The following is a 26,181-nucleotide window of genomic DNA, read 5'->3' as shown; positions in this document are numbered from 1 at the left end:
AGTCAGTGTTCAAAAACAAGAAAAAAAAATATCTTACTGAGATCATTTAGGAGCAAAACACTTCAAACAAGTAAAACACTCTAACATCAAATCTGCTTAGTGAGAAGAATGATCTTATCAGACAGAAAATAAGCAAATATCACCCTTATTTGAGATATTTCATCTTACTTAGATTTCAGTTTTTGCAGTGCACCCCCTGGTGGCACTATTGCTGAAAAGTGGCAACATTCAACTGACAAGAAGTCTTCTACAAGCGCCCCTTGTGGCCACGTCAGGTACCTGACCTGACAAGCACAAACAGGTGTGACAAGTTTGCCGCCAAACTTCCTCATCAGCTGTTTTTCTACTGCTCACCAACTTATTCATTGGACCAAAGAAAAGAATAGAATAGAATCGACTTTATTGTCATTATATTTGCATATAACGAGATGAAGGACTCCAACTTAAGGTGCGGTAGTGGGAACAAATAGGGGAAAAAAATAAATTACAAAAGAGGTAATAAAGATAAAACTAAGAAAAAAAGAAGGAAAGAAGGAGGAATGAAGGTGACATTAATGTGCTCAGTTTGTAATAACATATGCTCTGTGAAAACTTTTGATAACAAACAAAACAATGCACACTGGAGAAAAACCATTAATGTGCTCAGTTTGTAAAAAAGGATTCTTTGTGAAGAAATTTTTGATAACAGACAAAAAAATACACACTGGGGAAAACCATAATTGTGTTCAATTTGTAATAAAAGACCTCTGTGAAGAAACATTTGATAGCAGACAAAATAAAACACACTGGAGAAAAAACATTAATGTGCTCAGTTTGTAACAAATTATTCTCTGTTAAGAAACATTTGATAACAGACAAAAAAGTTACACACTGGAGAAAAACCATAATTGTGCTCAGTTTGTAATAAAACATTATCAGTGAAGAAACTTTTGATGACAGACAAAACATTAAACACTGGAGGAAAACCAATAGTGTGCTCAGTTTGTAATAAAATATGCTCTGTGAAAAAACCCATGAAAACACAAAATAATACACATCGGAGAAAAACAATTAATCTGCTCAGTTTTTAATTACAGACTCTTTGTGAAGAAAGTTTAGCTAACAAATACAATAATACACATTGGAGAAAGACCATTTAATTGCGCAGTTTGTAATAAAATATTATTTGTGAAGAAACTTTTGATAACAAACAAAAATTACACACTGGAAAAAAAAACACCTATGTGCTTAGTTTGTAATAAAATACTCACTGCGAATAAACTTTTTATAATAAACAAAATAATATACACTGGAGAAAAAACATTAATGTGCTCAGTTTGTAATAATAGAGTTTCTGCGAAGAAACTTTTGATAACAGACAAAAGAATACACACTGGAGGAATAGCATTAATGTGCTCAGTGTGTAATAAAATATGCTCTGTGAAAACACGTATGAAAACAGACAAAATAATACACATTGGAGAAAAACCCTAAATGTGCTCAGTTTGTAATAAAATACTCTCTGCGAAGAAACTTTTGATAACAGTCAAAAGAATACACATTAGAGAAAAACCATTAATGTGCTCAGTTTTCTAATAAAAGACTCTCTGCGAATAAACTTTTGATAATAAACAAAATAATACACACTGGATAAAAAACATTAATGTGCTCAGTTTTCCAATAAAAGATTATCTGTGAAGAAAAGTTTGATACCAGACGAAAGAATACAAACTGTAGAAAAAAACATTAATGTTCTCAGTTTGTAATAAAATATGAGTTGTGAGATTAGTTGTTTTATTTCAGGGGTATGTATTGCATTACTTAACTATACAAGTATCATATTAGCATGATACAGGGTATCAAAACAGTAATTATTTCTGAAAAAATCATACGTGCTGTCTGTGCCTTATAATTAAGTATTTTAGTAAATAAAACCCCGGAGGACAAAATCATTAGTCTTCGTGGCGCTCAATCCCTCCAGATCCAACCACAGGATTTAGAGAAAGGAGGGGTAAGCAGATTGATGGATTGATTGAGACTTTTATTAGTAGATTGCACAGTGCAGTGCATATTCCGTACAATTGACCACTAAATGGAAACACCCCAATACATTTTTCAACTTGTTTAAGTTGGGGTCCACTTAAATTGATTCATGATACAGATACATACTATAATGCAGCTCCATGCAAATGTTTTGGATGACCTCAAAAGTGTAGCTGAGGTTCAGGGCACGCATAAGTCCAAACAGCATAACAACAGCCAATGTGACATTGTCCAGATGGTCCAAAACCTTCATACCCTCAAGAACCATGCCCATGTCCTCTACTTCATGACTTGAACTTTGTCTAACAACCTAGATTCCAACTGTGGTGTTTTCAATGACCCCCTCCAATCCAGAACTCTGTGTAAAAGCAAGGATCAGTAAAGCAAAGTTGGACAAAAGCAAGCTATACACCATGCAGGCTCCATCAAGAACAAGATCAAGATGAAATAGTGACACACTGACACTATGAATGCAGGTATGGTGATAGTGACATGGAGATACATTTACACACACCTCACTACACTCAATTAAAGACACCCTTTGATAAAAAACAAAGATGTTTATCAGCAGAAAGTGCTGCCACACAAACCCTGAAAGAAAATGTAGAAAATGAAGACTACATTTCCTGCAATTGGGTGCATTTCTACACTATATTTGACATTTAGATGTATTCTCATCTACCAAGCTCTTTGACACTTCTATATGGACCACATCATTGTTGCTACATCATTTACTAACATTACTACCTTTGAAAAGGTCATGTCAAATCAGGGGCGTCACTAGCTTTTAAGGACAGGGGGGGCTTAGCCCCCAGGAGATGCACAGGATGCGAGCAAACAAGCACAAAACTTCACAAACGGCTAACAAAGACTTAGAAATTAATCATTGTTATTATTATTATTTCAGTGGGTTTATTTTCAATCTGTGTTCAGTACAACAACACACATGGGTTTGCACAGTGACATTTTGTTTACAGCATCAACAAGAAACAATGACTTGCATGATCCTTCAAGATACACTGAAACACAATGAAAGTCATGGCATTAGCCTCTATGTTAACAATTCACAACATAGAGGCTAATGCCACCACTTTAGCTCACAATACAATAATTGTTTGTTCCCAAATATTTTGAAGTTGCACAGATTACATTTTGGGCACATATGTGACTAAAATGGTTGTAAATTCAAGCCCTGGAAATATTACTTAATTACTTGAATTAAAGTAATATCTGAATCGGGATAATTTGGCTTGTGTATAATATATATATATATATATATATATATATATATATATATATATATATATATATATATATATATATATATATATATATATATATATATATATATATATATATATATACTGTGTTATGGCAAGCCGTAAAGGAAATTTAATATATATGGAAGTCTGAATAGAAATGAGAAAGGTTTATATATACTGTAAATAAGAAAGACTTAGAGTCCGTCTGGTGATCTGAAAAAGAGCCAAAGCTGTCAAAGAGCTGAGGGACCATCTTCAAAGTGCAATGCTGAAACAAATAATGCAAACAATAAAATGTAACTTCCAGGGTTTGAGATTAACGTAGTCCCGTCGTCCCGGGGACGGTAAAAAAAATGCACGGGACGAAAGTAAATGCTCCCCGGGACGATGGCTTTTAACCTTTTTTTTTTTTTTTTTTTTATGTATTTATTCATTTTACAAAATTTATATAAAATGTCTTGGTTTTTCCACCCTCTGAAAATCCTATGAAATGTTTAACAAGCCATCCTATAATAATACAACAGCTATTAATGTAACAATACAATAAAACAAATATATTTAATGATGTTTTTGTTCATTATTTTAACAATAGGCTAATGTATATTACTTTATATAGATTCTACAAGAAACACAAAACTTAAAAACTAAATTATTTACAATTGCAGACACAAGGTTCTTGTTCTGCAGTGCTGTGTGCTAATGTGCTTCGTACACCTGCAGGACCGCAAGCAAGGTCGCAGAGAAAATGCGAACTGGATTTTGAGTGATGTGGGCATTTTCTATATGAACACGTGGAATGGATTGGATACCGACGCACTAAAGGGGCTCTCTACCTTACACCGTGAAGTGAGGGGAAACTGAGTGAATAATGACAGGTTATATGATTATTTATTTAAACTCATATTCGGGCCACTTTATAATGAATATGTCGGCATGTATTTATAAAAAAAAAAAAGAAAAAATAAATAGATTTTTTTTTTTTTTTTTAACACCAAATTATTTAGGGGGGCTTAAGAACATTTTAGGGGGGGCTTGAGCCCCCCTAAAATAGGCCTAACAACACCAATGTGTCAAATTATGTAACATACATGCAAGGAACTCAAAAAATGTTTCCTATTTGGCAACTGTAGCCACGCCTCCTCGGCTAATCTACTTCCTGCCAAAATTCATCATTCAAAATGCGGAAATGTCCAGGTTTTTGTGGACATGTGACACAGCTGAAGCACTGTGTGCTAGGGGTGTAACCATTGATGGATACATATTCCTAAATGTCAACTACATCCATTTGTGCTGGTAAAGTTTGCCTTCCAAGAGATAGGTATGGATCCTACATCCTTTTTAAAAGGGAATCCATCCATTGTATTGATACTAGAGAAAGGAAAACATTGGATCTAAGAACGTCAGACTCTATATGAGTAAATTGTTGTTTACTTGCTTGTTTGGATGCATCATTCATTTATATGGAGGTCAATTAGGGACAACAGTTTTGTACTTGAAAAAAAAATGTACTCTGAAACTAAAAGTTCAGATTTTGATGTTGAAAAATACCTCAGTGTATTCAAAATAAAAAATATTTTTCAGGTTGAATATAATTTTCACACAAAAATATGTTTTTATTAATTATTTCTTTTCATTTATATATATATTTTAATATTAGAGATTTCTACTTTTTTAATTACATTTTAATTTTTTACAGTTTCATTTATTTTTCCCAAGTTTCGCATCTTTTTCAGATTAAAATCTTTTTTTTTTTTTCTAGGTTCCGACTTTGGCCCTTTTTTACATACTATTGCATATAGAGAACATTCAAACACTCCATTTGAATATAAAATATTGAAATTCAATGATTTGGTGCTTTTTCAAACAGTCAAAATGATGTACAAAGAAAACTAAGCAAAAAGGTACAACAATTCTTCACAAAAATGAAGATAAATATAACCTCAGAGAAAAATGTCATCTAAAAAAAATGGCGATTCTGATGTTGACAAGACTTTATTCAGCCCTTCAAAAGCAGAGAGAAAACATATTTTTCAATACAAAAATAAAGTTATAGACATTGTAAAACCAATCTATGTGAGACATTAATGACTTAGTATATTAATCAATGAATTAATCTCTGCCTTCTTTTTATTCTGTCCTAATTTTTATCCACAGTTCATGCACATATAAACACATTTTATTCTTACTTGTTCAGTGTATTGGTATCTATATTATTACAATTCGGCTAAATTCTTTAAATTAGGGAAAACATAATAAATATTGATTTCACAGTTACAGCATGGGGATATGTGACCACCTTAAGGAGGATTTACAGTAAAAACATACATATACAATTATGTCCAATATTTTAGAGTCATTCTTACCAATACACTATTTGTTCGTGTACATTGAAATGATTCTGATCCTCATCTAATGACAGCTACATGCAATTATTTAGTTGCGGAAAAGAAAAGGGGTTAAAAAAGAGCCATAAATCCAATGTCCAGAAGGCAGTTGCAGAAACAAACACAACAGGAAGTAAAAGAGGGCCTACAGTGACCCCTGCTGGAATTATTAAGATAGTGGCAACAAATCCTGGAAATAAACTAACACCATAACCATAGCTAACGTTGCTAGCTAGAAAACATTGATATCAAACAAAATGAAAGTACATTTATAGGAGGTGACGCTTGAGTGCGACGGCGTGCAGGACGATGAGGACAGTGGTAGATGCGATGCTCAGCTTTTCCGCAATATAGACAAAGCAGAAGACGAAGGCGACGATCTCTCTCTGCTTGAGAGAGACGATTCCCTCCAAGCTGCATGGGTTCCTCCTCCCGTGATATCGGCGGGGCATCGACAACGGGTATCGGTGCGGACGTTGTTTGACCAGCTCCATGGCCACGCCCACTATACGTGGAGGTGCGAAGTCCTTGCCGTCGGAATCTCTCTCTCTCCCAGTCAATGAGGCGATTCTCAATCTCCACCGCCAATGCGACGAGCTACTGCAATTTAATGTTGGCCCCCCGTGTTATGTTCTTGTTTTAAATAACACATCGTTGGATGACTTGTAGAACTGTCTTTTAATCACGATCACATATTACCAACGCTACTTCAACACTCGTGCACACAAGGTGTGTTCCTCTCTAAAGAGTTCTACCTGACACAGATTATATATTGGTTCCTAGTCATTTGTAGACTCTTACTACCACCATGTGGTCAAACACTATCATTACATCCCCCTTTCTAAACTAAGCACCCATTGCTAATACAATGTCTGTATTAAACAAATAACTTGTTTTTCTTTGTTGACCACATGAATATGCAATCTTTTCAAAAACTATCCATGCACAACAGCATTACAAAACATTTAAAATATTTTAGAAAACATTAACTCTTTAGCTTGTCAATCAGTTTGATATTATAAGAGCTCAATAATACACATAGTCATCATCCACAGGTTTCTTGATCTGCCTTGTGGATCTTCTCAGCACAGGTTCAGGATCGTCAGTCACATCTTCATTCCTGTGCTGCATTGGCATTGTTTCAAAGTCAGTCGGTGTAGATGAAACCTCGGACTCAGCTGTTGCTTGGTTTGAAACAGTCGGTGTAGATGAAACCTCGGACTCAGCTGTTGCTTGGTTTGAAACAGTCTCTGGAACCTTCAGCAAACTGCCACGATTGCGACGTAGTATCTGTCCTTCTTCACTCCTCGCAGTATATGATTGTGGTGATGTTTCAGTAGCTTTGGTTTTCCAACCATCAGGACTTTAAATTCTCACTGTGTCACTTAGTGATAGTGGTGGGAGCGATTTGGCTGCTTTGTCATAAAATGACTTCTGCTTTAGCTTTTGTTGCTTTAGCTTCCGTTGTACTTTTTGACTCTGCGTTGGTGTAGACATACTTGGTAGTGTCGTACGAAGCTTTCTGTTCATCAGTAGTTCAGAGGGTGACAAGCCACACTCAAGAGGTGTTGCTCTGTAGCTAAGTAGTGCTAGGTATGGATCAGAGTTACTATCCACTGCTTTCTTCAAAAGTTGTTTAAGAATATTTACTTCTTTCTCAGCCTTTCCATTTGACTGTGCGTACAGAGGGCTTGACATCACGTGTCTGAAATCATAGTGTTTTGCAAATTGCTGCCACTCTTTGCTGTTGAAACATGGTCCATTGTCACTCACCACAGTATGCGGTATACCATGTCTAGCAAATATAGATTTGACATGCGTGATCACACAGTTTGATGATGTGCTTGATAGCAAAGCCATTTCAGGGAAATTAGAATAGTAGTCAATTACAACAACATACTCTTTGCCCTTCAAATGAAACAAGTCCATTCCCACTTTGTGCCATGGTGCAGTAGGAACTTCAGGCAATATCATGGGTTCTTTGGTTTGTTTGTTTCTGTATTTTTGACATGTTGAACATCTGCCAATCATGTCGTCAATGTCTTTGTTGATTCCAGGCCAGTATAAAGTGTCGCGTGCTCGTCTCTTACACTTTTCAACCCCTAGATGACCTTCATGGATTCTTTGTAGTATATCCTGCCTCAATGTTTGTGGAATGACTATTCGGTTTGGCTTCAGTAAAAGTCCATCCACAACACTTAGTTCACCTCTAACATGGAAGAACCGTGGCCTGGAACGTGGAGGCCATCCATTCTGCATGTTGGTAATAACACGCTGCAACTCTTCATCTTTTGCCGTTTCCTCAGCGATTTGTTGTGATTTTATGCCTGACACTGGAAGTGCAGCTGACACCATATTCACATGATTTTGTACATCCTCTTCAGTAGCACTGACGCTGTTTTCCATGGGTGCTCTTGAGAGTGCATCAGCCAGTATCAAGTGCTTTCCAGGTGTGTAGATGAGCTGAAAATCATATGGCTGCATCTTCATCATGAAACGTTGTATTCGTGGTGTCATGTCATTCAGGTTTTCCTTGACGATGGAAACTAGTGGGCGATGGTCTGTTTCTACAATGAAGGTAGGGAGACCATAAACATAGTTGTGGAAGACCTGCAGGCCATATGCTAACCCTAGACATTCCTTTTCTATTTGAGCATACCTACATTCAGCCTGTGTCATGGATCGTGATGCATAGGCTACTGGTTTCCAGTGTCCATCATCCGCCTGTAGTAAAACTCCACCCAGTCCATCTTTTGAAGCATCTGTTGACACCTTTGTTTTCTTTGTAGGGTCGAAGAACGTCAGCACAGGTGCAGTAGTGAGTGTTTCCTTCAGTCTCTGCCACTCATTTCCGTGCCTGGACGTCCACTTGAACTCTGTGTCATTGTGAAGGAGTTCACGAATGCAGGATGTTTTCACAGCAAGGTTTGGGATGAATTTGCCAATATAGTTGACCACGCCCAATATACGCTGTACACCTGTCTTGTCTGTGGGACTTGGCATTCTTTGTATGGCGTGTATTTTTTCATCATCAGGTTGAACGCCATGTGCACTGAGCTTGTCTCCCAGAAAAATTATTTCTGACACTCCAAACTGACACTTCTTTTTGTTTAATTTGAGTCCATATTTTTGTACTCTTTCCAACACTTTGGTCAGCCTTTCGTTGTGTTCTTTTGCTGTTCTTCCCCACACAGCAATGTCATCGATGTACGCTCGCACGCCTTCCAAGCCTTCAATGGTATGTTCCATTGCTCTATGGAATATTTCTGATGCAGATTTGATCCCAAATGGTAGGCGTTGGAAGCAGTAGCGACCAAAAGGCGTGTTGAAAGTGCAGTATTTGCTACTGTTTTCGTCCAGTTTGATTTGCCAAAAACCATTTGACGCATCCAATTTTGAGAAATATTTTGCGCCAGCCATCTCACTGGCTATTTCTTCACGTTTTGGTATTTGGTAGTGCTCACATTTTATGTTTTCATTCAAGTCTTTTGGATCCATGCATATTCTTAGATCACCATTTTTCTTTTTCAAACAGACCATGGAGTTTACCCAATCTGTTGGCTCCTCAATTTTCTTTATGACACCCAGTGTTGTCATCCGGTCCAGTTCCTTTTTGAGACGCTCTTTAAGTGCTGCTGGAACTCTTCGCGCTGCATGGACAACTGGACGTGCCTGCTCTTTAAGCTGTATTTTGTATGTACAAACCCCGTTTCCATATGAGTTGGGAAATTGTGTTAGATGTAAATATAAACAGAATACAATGATTTGCAAATCATTTTCAACCCATATTCAGTTGAATATGCTACAAAGACAACATATTTGATGTTCAAACTGATAAACGTTTTTTTTTTTTGCAAATAATCATTAACTTTAGAATTTGATGCCAGCAACACGTGACAAAGAAGTTGGGAAAGGTGGCAATAAATACTGATAAAGTTGAGGAATGCTCATCAAACACTTATTTGGAACATCCCACAGGTGAACAGGCTAATTGGGAACAGGTGGGTGCCATGATTGGGTATAAAAGTAGATTCCATGAAAGGCTCAGTCATTCACAAACAAGGATGGGGCGAGGGTCACCACTTTGTCAACAAATGCGTGAGCAAATTGTTGGACAGTTTAAAAAAATACTTTCTCACCCGGCTGTTGCAAGGAATTTAGGGATTTCACCATCTACGCTCCGTAATATCATCGAAGGGTTCAGAGAATCTGGAGAAATCACTGCACATAAGCAGCTAAGCCCGTGACCTTCCATCCCTCAGGCTGTACTGCATCAACAAGCGACATAAGTCTGTAAAGGATATCACCACATGGGCTCAGGAACACTTTAGAAACCCACTGTCAGTAACTACAGTTGGTCGCTACATCTGTAAGTGTAAGCTAAAACTATCCTATGCAAGGCGAAAACCGTTTATCAACAACACCCAGAAACGCCGTCGGCTTCGCTGGGCCTGAGCTCATCTAAGATGGACTGATACAAAGTGGAAAAGTGTTCTGTGGTCTGACGAGTCCACATTTCAAATTGTTTTTGGAAACTGTGGACGTCGTGTCCTCCAGACCAAAGAGGAAAAGAACCATCCGGGTTGTTATAGGCACAAAGTTGAAAAGCCAGCATGTGTGATGGTATGGGGGTGTATTAGTGCCCAAGACATGGGTAACTTACACATCTGTGAAAGCGCCATTAATGCTGAAAGGTACATACAGGTTTTGGAGCAACACATGTTGCCATCCAAGCAACGTTACCATGGACGCCCCTGCTTATTTCAGCAAGACAATGCCAAGCCACGTGTTACATCAACGTGGCTTCATAGTAAAAGAGTGCGGGTACTAGACTGGCCTGCCTGTAGTCCAGACCTGTCTCCCATTGAAAATGTGTGGTGCATTATGAAGCCTAAAATAGCACAAGGGAGACCCCCGGACTGTTGAACAACTTAAGCTGTACATCAAGCAAGAATGGGAAAGAATTCCACCTGAGAAGCTTCAAAAATGTGTCTCCTCAGTTCCAAAACGTTTACTGAGTGTTGTTAAAAGGAAAGGCCATGTAACACAGTGGTGAACATGCCCTTTCCCCAACTACTTTGGCACGTGTTGCAGCCATGAAATTCTAAGTTAATTATTATTTGCAAGAAAAAAAAAAGTTTATGAGTTTGAACATCAAATATCTTGTCTTTGTCGTGCATTCAATTGAATATGGGTTGAAAAGGATTTGCAAATCATTGTATTCCGTTTCTATTTACATCTAACACAATTTCCCAACTCATATGGAAACGGGGTTTGTAAAAGGTAAAGCCCCAAAACCAGTGAACACACCAGCGTAGTTCTGCACTACTAAATCAGTTTCAATTTTTTGAGCGCTCACATCTGTGTTCACAAGATACACTTTTTTCACCAGTCCTAAAACTTCACATGCTTTGTCACCCAATAATGACTCGCGTTCTTCAGTGACAACTGAAAATAGCAGGTGGTGCACTTTTCCTTTTACAGTGACTCTCAATTTGCATGTGCCCAGACTGTCAATGCTACGACCATTGTAGTCTTTCAGTGCAACTGTTGTTTTGTGGATTTTTGTTATTTCTCTCATCTCATTGATGTGTGACATGTTGATCAAGTTTGCCTTTGCACCAGTATCTAGTTTCATGGTAACTCGAGGTCCATTTATTTGTAGCAGTGCAATCCACTTGTCTTTATCAACAGCATTGACTACTTCTTCTGTTTTATTTTCACTGTTCACTAGGCCGACAAAGAATGTTTCACCCAGATCAGTGTCCTCCACTACATTGACAGATTTTTCCTTTTTAGCGCATGGTTTTCCTTTTGCAAAACATTGTTTGGCAAAGTGATTTTTTCCATAGCATTTGGAACTTTGCTTACCAAATGCTGGACACTGCCTTGGCTTGTGCTGCGACCCACAGCGCTTGAAGGTGCGCCAATTGATGTCGACATTTCCACTCAGCTTCAGCTTTTCAGGTGGCTTCAAATCCATGTCGCTTTCCACAATACACCACTTCGATCTTTGTTTACTCCTGGTACCATGTTATGTTATTGTTTTAAATAACACATCGTTGGATGACTTGTAGAAGTGTCTTTTAATCACGATCACATATCACCAACGCTACTTCAACACTCGTGCATACAAGGTGTGTTCCTCTCTAAAGAGTCCTACCTGACACATACTATATATTGGTTCCTAGTCATTTGTAGACTCTTACTACCACCATGTGGTCAAACACTATCATTACATCCCCCTTTCTAAACTAAGCACCCATTGCTAATACAATGTCGTTAATGAACTCATATGGTGAATATCTTGGAGAAAGCACACCATCACTTGAAGTAAATAGTAGTATTTCAGTTTGAGCACATCATTAAATAGTTAGTTTGACATTTGCATGTAGACTGGAGTAGTTCAGGCAATACATGGGCAATAAGATGGGATGTTGGTATGTGACAGGAAGGAGGAATATAAAACTGCTTCGGCTTCTCCAAGTTAGGAGTGCCACATTTTTTGGACTTGACCTCCTCCAGGAACTGCAGTTCTGTATGACCACGCTCGCTTGTAATAAAGCAACTTTTTGTTCAGTCAAGCGTCTCTGACCTCATTTTTGATCCAGCCGCACTGCCGTGTCGCCCTTCTGTCCGGACCAGGATGACAAGACCAGAAATACACGTCAAGTTCAAATTGTTTAGTGATTGACAATAAGATAACAAGAAATGTCTTTTTTCAATATATGGCCACTCCTCCACCTTTTCCAGGACGATGGCATGGGAAGACATTATATGCATTAATAGCAACGTCCTTGTCAGAGACTGCTTTACTTAGCCACCTTAAGATAAGATAAGGAAGTCTGCATTTTCTTGCTGGAATCCAGATTTTGACTAACTCTAATTTTGGCAGGAGACTCCTATTATTTAAATGGAGGCCTGACCCGGCTCTAAATTCATCAGCAGTACTGATGTTATTGAAGCTGGGTCCTGGATTTGGTTGCACATTGCCTGATAGCAGAAGTAAAAGCAATATCAAGATTTTCTCTTTCATTTTGGGAGATAACCCAATGAAAACATTCTTTGGCGGAATTGATTGTCACACACACACTAGGTGTGGTGAGATCATCCTCTGCATTTGACCCATCACCCTCACCCCATGACCAGGTGTGGCCAGGCTGCCAATCAGCGACAGGTGAGGAGGGAAAAGCGCTCAGGGAGACAAACAGGAAGTGGGACCAAAATAAGAGCGCTGACTAGGAGATAAACACAAACGCAAACAGACCATGTGACACCTGACAGGTCGTCACAGAAACGAGGGATGGATCTGAAGTTTATCGAGAGACTTAAGTGTTGAAAGTAAAAAAATAAATACATTTTTAACATTTTTATGACATTTTTTAAATGTCATTGCTCAAAAAATAATGAATTAAAATCAATGATGTTATGAATTATTGACCTATTTAAGATTGCAATTACGTTTAGTAAAAATTATTATTTAGTGGTTTTGCCATAACACAGGGGTCGGCAACCCAAAATGTTGAAAGAGCCATATTGGAGCAAAAATACAAAAACAAATTTGTCTGGAGCCGCAACAAAATAAAAGCCATATTACATACAGATAGTGTGTCTTGAGATATACATTGAATTGAGATGACTTACAGGAAACTAAATGAGCTCAAATATAGCTACAAATGATGCATAATGGTGCAATATGTACATATAGCTAGCCTAAATAGCATGTTAGCATCGATTAGCTTGCAGTCATGCAGTGACCAAATATGTCTGATTAGCACTCCACACAAGTCAATAACATCAACAAAACTCACCTTTGTGCATTCACGCACAACGTTAAAAGTTTGGTGGACAAAATGAGACAGAAAAAGAAGACGTCCTAGAAAGTCGGAGAAAGTTATATATGTAAACAAACTAAGGTGAGTTCAAGGACCGCCAAAATTAGTAGGACAAAACGGCGCTCGCCAAATACTCGAATCAGTGAAGCATGTTTAATATACAGTGTGCTTTATAACAAACAATTAGGGAGGTTTGTGTCATGTTTGTCCTCCTACAAAAACCATATTAAAACAAAAAATATATATTTTTTCCCCTCATCTATTTCCATTTTTCATACATTTTTTAAAAAGCTTCAGAGAGCCACTAGGGCGGCGCTAAAGAGCCGCATGCGGCTCTAGAGCCGCGGGTTTCCGACCCCTGCCATAACAAAACAGGGTTTTGACAAAAAGGGCATAAAATACTAAAAAAAGAATATGATATGGACAGATAAACCTGAAACTGATCTAGGGATTTAAGTGTTGAATGAAAAAATACAAGATAAATAAAAACGACCTATTTCTACCATTGTTATGAGCGAGACCCTTCCTGGTCCCCAAGAAAGCAGTGCGAGGCGAGTGGAGAACAAACGGATTTATTGACAGAGATGTGACACAATGTGATATTGATCATAAGCAGCGGCCATTCAAAGAAAGAAGAAATCCTCGTCATGATGTCAAGGCCATGAAACGTGAGCCCCGAATGATTTTATAGCCACCAACGTTTGATGTTGAAAGTATTTTAACGGCCAAAGAAGAATAGATGGAATAGCGTGAGGAGCAGTGGGATGAAGAACAAAGCACATCTCCATGACGTCCCTCAGCGATGGAGACATCTCTCTGTGTTCCAGTGCACAAAGCATCCTGGAGGAAGAAGATGACTCAGCACATTCCCAACAGAACCAAGTTGAACATCATCTTCACACAAGAACATTTGGAGGTGCAGACTTACTCAGCCTTCAGCCGCCACCCTCTCGGAGAGCTCCACGCCGCCGTGGCGAGCTGCGGGACAAACGCAAACGGTGAAGGAAGAACATCCAGAAGGTGCCTCGTCACTCACATCAGATCTTTGAGGTGTGACTTGGAAACATGAAGAAGCAGAGTGCTGCTCTTCTACTTCCTGACTAGGATACCTTCTTGATGAGTCAGCACACTTGAGGTCTCATTTGGCTGATCCTCATCATGAGGACTCATGTCAAACGTGAGATATGCCACACTTTGTATTGCGTGTGCTCACAGGAGGCTCTTTTATTGTGAAGGAGTCAGCCCAAGTTGGGATTTTCAGGCTAAACTTGTAACAAAGGTCCACATCAGACCTCCATGTGAGTGACGCTTCACCACGGCTTTGTTTCTTGCGGCTCAAAGAAAAGATGTTTTACTTACGAGCTGGATCGTACTGGGCTGAAATGAAAGGGAAACAAGGTGAAATGGACTTTTTCCTCACGTGTTTCTATGTGAGAGTGTGCGCTCTGTCTCTGTGGATCTTTGAGTGTTTGGCTGGAAGGCAACTAAAACATGCAGCCCGGATGAAAGCATCAACTCACGGCCTGGACCGAGAAGAAGAAGAAGACGGAGGACATTGGTGTCCCTCACCTTGTCTGTTTCTGTGACGCCTGACCATGACCATGATGATGGCCGCCAGGACGGCCGCCACAGCGACGACCGCCGCCGTGGCAGCGAGGGCGACGCTCAAGTTGTCTGTGGAGAGCAAAAAAGCACAAGTGGAGTGACAAAGCATGAAGAGGAAACCTTCATGACTACTTTGCATGCAGACGTCAAGCGTTGTCATGGTGACATGGATCAATAATGGTGACAGGTGGACTTGTGATGGGAAACATCTCCAACTAAATGTGTCTTTCTCACCTTCATGGCTTGCGTTGCTCAGGATGCTTCTTCTCTCCAGCTTGGTGACCAGGTCCTCCTTGACGCCAGACAGCTGGAACACACATTCGTACTTGCCCTCCACCTCGGCCGTCACCTCCACTTTCAGCTCCACCGACATCTGGAAGGTTCCGTCGTGGTTGGGGAGCAGCTCTCCGTGCTCCACGTCCTCCAACATCTGCTCGCCGTCTTTCCTCCAAAACAGGTCGGCGAGGTCGGGGTAGAAACCTGTCGCCATGCAGGTGACTGGAGAGGATGGCGTCTTCTGGAGGAGGAACACCTCTGGAAGCTCTGCACAGGAAGTGATGTCACGTGTGAACAGAAGACAACGTGGGGAGAAGGTGTGGATGGAGGTAAAGATGGAGAGAAGGTGTGGCGGGAGGTAAAGATGCAGAGAAGGTGTGGATGGAGGTAAAGATGGAGAGAAGGTGTGGATGGAGGTAAAGATGGAGAGAAGGTGTAGATGGAGGTAAAGATGGAGAGAAAGTGTGGACGGAGGTAAAGATGGAGAGGAGGTGTGGATGGAGGTAAAGATGGAGATAAGGTGTGGGTGGAGGTAAAGATGGAGAGAAGGTGTGGGTGGAGGTAAAGATGGAGAGAAGGTGTGGGTGGAGGTAAAGATGGAGAGAAGGGGTGGATGGAGGTAAAGATGGGGAGAAGGTGTCGATGGAGGTAAAGATGGAGAGAAGGTGTGGATGGAAGTAAAGATGGAGAAAAGGTGTGGATGGAGGTAAAGATGGAGAGAAGGTGTGGATGGAGGTAAAGATGGAGAGAAGGTGTGGATGGAGGTAAAGATGGAGAGGAGGGGTGGATGGAGGTAAAGATGGAGAGAAGGTGTTGATGGAAGTAAAGATGGAGAGAAGGTGTGGATGGAGGTAAAGATGGGGAGAAGGTGTGGATGGAGGTAAAGATGGAGAGAAGGTGTGGATGGAGGTAAAGATGGAGAGAAGGTGTGGATGGAGGTAAATATGGAGAGAAGGTGTGGATGGAGGTAAAGAGGGAGAGAAAGTGTGGATGGAGGTAAAGATGGAGAGAAGGTGTGGATGGAGGTAAAGATGGAGAAGGTGTGGATGGAGGTAAAGATGGAGAGGAGGGGTGGATGGAGGTAAAGATGGACAGAAGGTGTGGACGGAGGTAAAGATGGAGAGAAGGTGTGGATGGAGGTATCGATGGAGAGAAGGTGTGTATGGAGGTAAAGATGGAGAGAAGGTGTGGATGGAGGTAAAGATGGAGAGAAGGTGTGGATGGAGGTAAAAATGGAGAGAAGGCGTGGATGGAGGTAAAGATGGAGAGGAGGTGTAGATGGAGGTAAAGATGGAGAGACGTGTGGGTGGAGGTAAAGATGGAGAGAAGGTGTGGATGGAGGTAAAGATGGAGAGAAGATGAGAACGGAGGTTAAGATAAAGAGAAGGTGTGGATGGAGGTAAAGATGGAGAGGAGGTATGGATGGAGGTAAAGATGGAGAGGAGGTGTGGATGGAGGTAAAGATGGAGAGAAGGAGTGGATGGAGGTAAAGATGGAGAGAAGGTGTGGATGGAGGTAAAGATGCAGAGAAGGTGTGGATGGAGGTAAAGATGGAGAGAAGGTGTGGATGGAGGTAAAGATGCAGAGAAGGTGTGGATGGAGGTAACATGGAGAGAAGGCGTGGATGGAGGTAAAGATGGAGAGGAGGTGAAGATGGAGGTAAAGATGGAGAGATGGTGTGGATGGAGGTAAAGATGGAGAGAAGGTGTGGATGGAGGTAAAGATGGAGAGAAGATGAGAACGGAGGTTAAGATAAAGAGAAGGTGTGGATGGAGGAAAAGATGGAGAGAAGGTGTGGATGGAGGTAAAGATGGAGAGAAGGTGTGGATGGAGGTAAAGATGGAGAGGAGGTGTAGATGGAGGTAAAGGTGGAGAGAAGGTGTGGATGGAGGTAAAGATGGAGAGAAGGTGTGGATGGAGGTAAAGATGGAGAGAAGGTGTGGATGGAGGTAAAGATGGAGAGAAGGTATGGATGGAGGTAAAGATGGAGAGGAGGTGTGGATGGAGGTAAAGATGGAGAGAAGGAGTGGATGGAGGTAAAGATGGAGAGGAGGTGTGGATGGAGGTAAAGGTGGAGAGAAAGTGTGGATGGAGGTAAAGATGGAGAGGTGTGGATGGAGGTAAAGATGGAGAGAAGGTGTGGATGGAGGTAAAGATGGTAAAGATGGAGAGAAGGGGTGGATGGAGGTAAAGATGGAGAGAAGGTGTGAATGGAGGTAAAGATGGAGAGAAGGTGTGGATGGAGGTTAAGATGGAGAGAAGGTGTGGATGGAGGTAAAGATGGAGAGACGGTGTGGATGGAGGTTAAGATAGAGAGAAGGTGTGGATGGAGGTAAAGATGGAGAGAAGGTGTGGATGGAGGTTAAGATGGAGAGAAGGTGTGGATGGAGGTAAAGATGGAGAGACGGTGTGGATGGAGGTTAAGATAGAGAGAAGGTGTGGATGGAGGTAAAGATGGAGAGAAGGTGTGGGTGGAGGTAAAGATGGTAAAGATGGAGAGAAGGGGTGGATGGAGGTAGAGATGGAGAGAAGGTGTGAATGGAGGTAAAGATGGAGAGAAGGTGTGGATGGAGGTAAAGATGGAGAGGAGGTGTGGATGGAGGTAAAGGTGGAGAGAAGGTGTGGATGGAGGTAAAGATGGAGAGGTGTGGATGGAGGTAAAGATGGAGAGAAGGTGTGGATGGAGGTAAAGATGGAGAGAAGGTGTGGGTGGAGGTAAAGATGGTAAAGATGGAGAGAAGGGGTGGATGGAGGTAAAGATGGAGAGAAGGTGTGAATGGAGGTAAAGATGGAGAGAAGGTGTGGATGGAGGTTAAGATGGAGAGAAGGTGTGGATGGAGGTAAAGATGGAGAGACGGTGTGGATGGAGGTTAAGATAGAGAGAAGGTGTGGATGGAGGTAAAGATGGAGAGAAGGTGTGGATGGAGGTTAAGATGGAGAGAAGGTGTGGATGGAGGTAAAGATGGAGAGACGGTGTGGATGGAGGTTAAGATAGAGAGAAGGTGTGGATGGAGGTAAAGATGGAGAGAAGGTGTGGGTGGAGGTAAAGATGGTAAAGATGGAGAGAAGGGGTGGATGGAGGTAGAGATGGAGAGAAGGTGTGAATGGAGGTAAAGATGGAGAGAAGGTGTGGATGGAGGTTAAGATGGAGAGAAGGTGTGGATGGAGGTAAAGATGGAGAGACGGTGTGGATGGAGGTTAAGATAGAGAGAAGGTGTGGATGGAGGTAAAGATGGAGAGAAGGTGTGGATGGAGGTAAAGATGGAGAGACGGTGTGGATGGAGGTTAAGATAGAGAGAAGGTGTGGATGGAGGTAAGATAGACAGAAGGTGTGGATGGAGGTAAAGATGGAGAGAAGGTGTGGATGGAGGTAAAGATGGAGAGAAGGTGTGGATGGAGGTAAAGATGGAGAGAAGGTGAGAGAAAGAAAAAAAGAGGTGAAAGTACAAGGTGTGCTTCTACCTGTTCTCATTAGGACCTTCTTCCCATACTTCACATACTTCTTCAAGTAAGAAGGACAATCCTCAGTGTAATAATACTTTCTGTCGTCTAGTATAAATATGTTCTGGTCCCACTGGAGTTTGGAGAGGAAAGCTTGTGGTTTTGCTGCAGTCCATGTCCATGTCTTCATGTCCAACGATATGTAATCTTCTCCATCATAACCTGCCTGCTCCCAACCTGTAACCTCATCAGTCTCATCATTCCATTCACATCCATACATCGTCTGGACAATGTGAACACCTGAGACACACAAAGTGTTGTAAAACAGTCACACACACACACACAAACACACACACACACACAAACAAACACACACACACACACAAACACACACACAAACACACACACACAAACACACAGACAAACACACAAACACACACACACACACACAGTATTAGTGTAGGTTATTATGGGATGGACAGAGACAAGGTATATCAGTGCAGTAATGTGTGTTTTACTACAGTATAACAAGAGTACATCAAATATATTTAAGTAGTAGAAAGTTCAACATAAACAAACCTCCAGTTTGGTTGAAACGCTTCTTACGAACTTCAAGGTTGTGTTTGGCAGTAAACTCATTATCAACACTGATCTCTGTTTGTCTCTGCCAGTATTTTGGATCCTCTGCTGTGATTTTGTTCATCCAGTCCTGTTTGGATTCTTCTTTCCTGATGTTGCTGTCATAGTAACTAATCTCAACTCCATCAACATAACCAACACTCACATACTCTGGGAAGTTTGGAACTTGAGAGGACGTAGTTTCGAAATACTGCAGCGTGTGAATCACTGAAAGAAGAACACAACAACAAGATGACTTTTTATTATTTAGTTTCATGTTCAACAATCTTGCACTGTGAATATTTGAGCTCATTCAGTCTTCAGTGGGGTCTTAAAGTCAACATCAAACACTGCTAGATATCACAGTCAAGACTCACATGGTGTTCTATGACAAGTACAACACATGAATAATATATTTTATTATTGGACATCTGTTGACACTTTCAACATTTTGAAAATAAACATATCTTTTCTCCAATGGAGGCTGAATATGAACACAAGCTGTTCTGCCCATTTGATGTCGACTCTTACTGACACCTTGTGGCGGGATGATGTTACTACACTTGATTACTTTCTGACACTTCCGTGGTTGAAGATTTCAGGAAGTCAGTGTTCCTTCTTACAAGCCTTGGACAAATAAGTCTTTCAACAAGAAAAAACTGAAGCCAAAACAAATTACGGATTTCTCTGCTTCTGGAACTTTCTTGGAACACTTTGAATATTTTGTTGAATGATAAAGAAAAAGGGAAAACAATAAAATATGTTTAAAAAGAACCAGGTTTAAGTAATAAAAGGCTTGAATAATATAAGAATGAATATAATTAATAAGTAATAGAAACTCTCAGAAGTCAAATAAGTGAAGGCACAAAGAGGATCGATGAATAATCATTTATAAAGTTATAAAAAGGACTTACCAGGCGTCACGCTGTGCATTTGCACGACCAGAAGAAAGAATAAAAACAAGTCCATGATGTCAGCACGAAACAAAAAGATGTTTGTCACTTTTCATGCCATTGACTGGCTGTGGCCAAAGTGCTGAACGTGGGGGAAAAGTGTGAGGCAGACGCTTCTGCTGGCACAATATCAAAGAAAGTGAAAGTGAAATTAGACACGGTGAAGCCAAACATTGACTGGATGCTTGTTTCTAAACGCAGCGACCGTCACGAAAGATAAAGATGGTTTCTTATGACAAATAAATCATTTTTATTATGTTTTTACTTTTATTTTGTTGTACCTGTCAAAAGTGAACACACTTATCCACATAGGTGAGTAGTAACCAGTTACATTTACTTAGACACAACTTATACTTTGCTATATAACATTGTTACATTTATTGATATCATAGTTATTTATCATCTATTTAATATTGCTTGTCAAGGCCCTTGCTGGGAATTGTGGTCCCTCTGAAAGAGTATCTTTGTGGGCCCCTCTACCCCATTCATTGCCACCTTCAATCTTTGTCTTTTTTACTCTTCTTGACAGTGCCTGGTAGCTGCGAATCTTTGGGTGTCCCACGATTCGATTCAATATCGATTCTTGGGGTCACAGTTCGACTCCAAATCGATTTTTTTCGATTCAACGCGATTCTCGATTCAAAAATGATTTTTTCCCGATTCAAAAGGATTGTCTATTCATTCAATACATAGATTTCAGCAGGATCTACCCCAGTCTGCTGACATGCAAGCAGAGTAGTAGATTTTTGTAAAAATCTTTTATAATTGTAAAGGACAATGTTTTATCAACTGATTGCAATAATGTAAATTTGTTTTAACTATTAAATGAACCAATAATATGACTTATTTTATCTTTGTGAAAATATTGAACACAGTGTGTTGTCAAGTTTATGAGATGCGATGCAAGTCACAGCCACTGTGAAACTATTGTTCTTTTTTATTTATTTTTATAAATGTCTAATGGTAATGTCAATGAGGGATTTCTTTTTTTTTCTTTTTTCTTAATAATAATAATAATGTCCTGCCCAGCTTCTCAGGCAAATCATATAGTAGATGTAGATGCCCATATCGGCTGTTCAGATTTACTTTACAAAAGAGAAGTGTAGGATACTTCTCTTGTTGCCTTATTTGTATTTGACTTTATTAAATGTATTTATATTATCATTTGGTGCAGCCGGGCCGGAGCAGGAGGGGATAGAAAGAGGAAAAAAGGAAGACAGAGGGGGGAATTGTGGGGACAAGAGGGGGATTAGACAGAGAGACACAAACAACAACAGCAAACACAACAATAACAACAACAACAACAACAATAGAGCAACATCAGCAAATACGACATGTAGAAATATGATGGTAAAAGTGATAGCAAATAAGCAGTTAGCGAAAATAAAAAATAATACAGAAATGACAATGAGCATTATTACACTACAAATGGAGCAATACAAATACCAATAGAAATAGCGCTATTGATAATGAACAATACCAATAATCTACCTTTATTATCAACAATACAGTTGTTCAAATGCAACAATACATATACGTAATGATAACTAGAGATACAAAAGAATGCAGAAAAATGGAGGGGAAGAAAGAGACGCAACCTATATTAACCTTGTAGATTGTTATAGTAACAATCGGTTAAGCTTTGTCAGTGTGTCATGTGTTATACCCAGTTTACTCTAGGGCAGGGGTCGGCAACCTTTACCACTCAAAGAGCCATTTTGGCAAGTTTCACAAATTAAAGAAAGTAATGGGAGCCACAAAAAAAATTTTTTAATTTAAAATGAAAAACACCGCATACAAAGCTTAAATGCTTTGTGCTATGATAACCAGGGGTCTCCGACACACGCACCGGCACGCACTTTAGTGTGGAAATTTGATGTTAGTGCAGCCCGCGAGTTTTGAATGATTGGCGCTTGATAGCATCACACTTGCCAACCCTCTCATTTTTCCCGGGAGACTCCCGAATATCAGAGCGTGATGACCCTGCATTTGGCGCCCTCTACAGTCTGCCCTAACAGTGTACCTGCTCGACCACATGTAGAATGCAATTTCAGCTTGCTCACGTAAGTGACAGCAAGGCGTACTAACTCAGCAGCCACACATCTTACACTGACGTTGCCAATACCCAGAATCCCATGCAGCCCTAACTCTTCCGCTCAACCAACGCACGGAGAGGGGGGGGGGGGGGGGGTTGATGTGTGGGGGGATTTGGTGGTAGCGGGGGTGTATAATGTAATAATGTAGACCGGAAGAGATAGGGGCTGCATGGGATTCTGGGTAATGGTTGTGTTGTGTTTATGTTGTGTTACGGTGGGATGTTCTCCAGAAATGTGTTTTTCATTCTTTTTTGGTGTGGGTTCACAGTGTGGCGCATATTTGTAACGTAACAATGTTAAAGTTGTTTTATACTGCTACCGTCAGTGTAAGCTGTGTGGCTGATGAGTAAGTATGCTTTGCTGTCTCCTGTGTGTGCAAGTAATAACAACATGCAACATGTGGCTGGACTGGCACGCTGTATGTAAATGCTATAGAGGACAATTACTGCAGTGCAATTACAGCACGCCCTTTATTTAGTAATTAGAGTGTAAATAGGATTATTTTTTCCCTGGGAGTAATCTATGAGAGACACTGAGATCTATGAGAGACACTGAGATCCATAAATCTCCTGGGAAAATCGGGGGGTTCGGCATGTATGTAGCTGAGCCGCATGCGGCTCCGGAGCCGCGGGTTGCCGACCCCTGCTCTAGGGCAACAACATTAATATATGTTTGATGAAACGTGATTATGTGCATGAGTAGATGTATGCATATGTACTTGTACATGTACAGAATGTGTATATGTGTGTAAAATCGATTTTTTAAAAATGAGAATCGATTCAACGTGAGAATCGTGATTCGAATTTGAATCGATTTTTTCCCACACCCCTAGTGCCTGGCGTCATGCACCCAATTTGTTTCATTTTCTTTCATGATGAACCACTTAACAAGTCAGAGTATTATTATGTAAATGCTGTATTATTATTCAATGACACATTTTACAAGAGCACATGAAACACATCATGATAAGGTAACTAAGGTCATTATTCAGTAATTATTAAGAACAATGTTTCTTACTGAGTAGAAGTTGAATGTGTCACAATACAATTCAATGCAGCCTCTAATGGGCGCACATGTTTGTCCGACAGTGATATGTGTGTAACACACATGCACAGTCACATCCTTGCTCTACAATCAACTGGCGACTGTTTTTTGTCATGAACTAGTGACTTGTCCAGAGTGTAGCACAGCCAGGTGACAGCTAACGTAGGCTCCAGAGTCCAGCCTGCGCCCTGTCAAAGCTCATTTGACACACATTATTGTATGAACAAGTAGACCAGGGGTCACCAAGGCGGTGCCCGCGGGCACCAGGTCGCCCGTAAGGACCAGATGAGTCGCCCGCTGGCCTGTTCTAAAAATAGCTCAAATAGCAGCACTTACCAGTGAGCTGCCTCTACTTTTTATATTGTATTTATTTACTAGCACGCTGGTCTCACTTTGCTCGACATTTCTAATTCTAAGAGAGACAGAACTCAAATACAATTTGAAAATCCAAGAAAATATTTTAAAGACTTGGTCTTCACTTGTTTAAATGAATTCATTTATATTTTTTACTTTGCTTCTTATAACTTTCAGAAAGACAATTTTAGAGAAAAAAATACAACCTTAAAAATTACTTTAAGATTTTTAAACAAATATAAATTTTTACCTTTTAAATTCCTTCCTCTTCTTTCCTGACAATTTAAAGGCCTACTGAAAGCCACTACTAGCGACCACGCAGTCTGATAGTTTATATATCAATGATGAAATCTTAACATTGCAACACATGCCAATACGGCCGGGTTAACTTATAAAGTGACATTTTAAATTTCCCGGGAAACTTCCGGTTGAAAACGTCTATGTATGATGACGTTTGCGCGTGACGTCAATGATTGAAGCGGAAGTATTGGGACACATTGTATCACAATACAAAAAGCTCTGTTTTCATCGCAAAATTCCACAGTATTCTGGACATCTGTGTTGGTGAATCTTTTGCAATTTGTTTAATGAACAATGGAGACTGCAAAGAAGAAAGCTGTAGGTGGGATCTGTGTATTAGCGGCTGGCTGCAGCAACACAACCAGGAGGACTTTGACTTGGTTAGCAGACGCGCTATCCGACGCTAGCCGGCGACCGCACGGATGATCGGGTGAAGTCCTTCGTCGCTCCGTCGATCGCTGGAACGCAGGTGAGCACGGGTGTTGATGAGCAGATGAGTGCTGGCTGGCGTAGGTGGAGAGCTAATGTTTTTAGCATAGCTCTGTGAGGTCCCGTAGCTAAGTTAGCTTCAATGGCGTCGTTAGCAACAGCATTGTTAAGCTTCGCCAGGCTGGAAAGCATTAACCGTGTATTTACATGTCCATGGTTTAATAGTATTGTTGATCTTCTGTCTATCCTTCCAGTCGGGGTTTTATTTATTTTGTTTCTATCTGCAGTTAAGCCCGATGCTATCACGTTAGCTCCGTAGCTGAAGTGCTTCGCCGATGCATTGTCATGGAGATAAAAGTCACTGTGAATGTCCATTTCGCGTTCTCGACTCTCATTTTCAAGAGGATATAGTATCCGAGGTGGTTTAAAATACAAATCCGTGATCCACAATAGAAAAAGGAGAAAGTGTGGAATCCAATGAGCCCTTGTACCTAAGTTACAGTCAGAGCGAAAAAAGATACATCCTGCACTGCACTCTAATCCTTCACTCTCACGTACCTCATCCATGAATCTTTCATCCTGGCTCAAATTAATGGGGTAATCGTCGCTTTCTCGGTCCGAATCGCTCTCGCTGCTGGTGTAAACAATGGGGAAATGTGAGGAGCCCTTCAACCTGTGACGTCACGCTACTTCCGGTACAGGCAAAGCTTTTTTTTATCAGTGACCAAAAGTTGCAAACTTTATCGTCGATGTTCTCTACTAAATCCTTTCAGCAAAAATATGGCAATATCGCGAAATGATCAAGTATGACACATAGAATGGATCTGCTATCCCCGTTTAAATGAAACAATTTCATTTCAGTAGGCCTTTAATGTCTTTAATGTCCTTTGTGGTCTTTGATGTTTCCCTCTTACACACATGTTTATGGGTGCTATGGCTATGAGGTTTTTTTTCCCTTGGCCTCAGTCTGGACCCCCTCTCCAGCGGCCCAGGTTTACACTGCATTTTTTTCCTCACCTCCCAGCGTTTACCTGTTTCTCACCTTTTTTTTTAAGAGGCGCTGGAAGTTGGCAGACCCATCAGTGATCCTGTTCTGTCTCCTTGTAATGTTTGATCCTATTCTGTCTCCCTGTAATGTTTGATCCTGTTCTGTCTCCCTGTAATGCTGGTCTGCTCTTGAATGAATGGATGAAAAGAGCACAGCTCCCTCCCCACATTCTCAGCACATTCTACAGAGGCACTACAGAGAGCCTACAGTGCCTCAGACTGGAAGTCTCTCCAGAGAGTGGTGAGGACGGTGGAAAAGATCATCAGGACTCCTCTTCCTCCTATCCAGGAGATGGCAAAAAGCCGCTGCCTGACCAAAGCTCAGAAAATCTGCAGAGACTCCTCCCAACCCCACCAAGGACTGTTTTCACTGCTGGACTCTAGAAAGAGGTTCCGCAGCCTCCGAAGCAGAACCTCCAGGTTCTGTAACAGCTTCTTCCCTCAGGCCGTAAGACTCTTGAACGCATCATAATTAAATTATCCCCTCAATTCCCCCCAAAAATGGATGAACTCGC

The 26,181-nt window shown here is 40.6% G+C and overlaps 1 protein-coding gene across 1 annotated transcript; it reads right to left on the bottom strand.

Annotated features, from left to right (window-relative positions):
• Positions 1 to 15,019: 15,019 nt before the first annotated feature.
• Positions 15,020 to 20,521, bottom strand: LOC133630332 (major histocompatibility complex class I-related gene protein-like). Its single transcript, XM_062021893.1, has 4 exons — positions 20,358 to 20,521; positions 19,405 to 19,671; positions 18,847 to 19,125; positions 15,020 to 15,651 (listed from the first exon to the last, which is right to left on the bottom strand). Exons 1-4 carry the CDS (start codon positions 20,410 to 20,412, stop codon positions 15,020 to 15,022), a joined length of 1,233 nt encoding a protein of 410 aa, XP_061877877.1. The 5' UTR covers positions 20,413 to 20,521.
• Positions 20,522 to 26,181: the final 5,660 nt, after the last annotated feature.

This window comes from Entelurus aequoreus, linkage group LG15, assembly GCF_033978785.1.
Source record: "Entelurus aequoreus isolate RoL-2023_Sb linkage group LG15, RoL_Eaeq_v1.1, whole genome shotgun sequence".
NCBI classification, from domain to species: Eukaryota; Metazoa; Chordata; class Actinopteri; order Syngnathiformes; family Syngnathidae; genus Entelurus; species Entelurus aequoreus.
The sequence above is the reverse complement of the archived record's forward strand: the minus strand, read 5'-3'. Positions and strand labels throughout refer to the sequence as shown.

What these genes read in the sequence shown, in the direction of transcription:
- LOC133630332 (XM_062021893.1), bottom strand. Translation starts at nt 20,412, where the DNA reads ATGGACTTGTTTTTATTCTTTCTTCTGGTCGTGCAAATGCACAGCGTG. An exon ending in AATGCACAGCGTGACGCCTG is followed by an intron (nt 19,672 to 20,357) that starts GTAAGTCCTTTT and finishes TTCTTCTTTCAG; the next exon opens with TGATTCACACGCTGCAGTAT. An exon ending in GAAGGTCCTAATGAGAACAG is followed by an intron (nt 15,652 to 18,846) that starts GTAGAAGCACAC and finishes CTTCCTGTGCAG; the next exon opens with AGCTTCCAGAGGTGTTCCTC.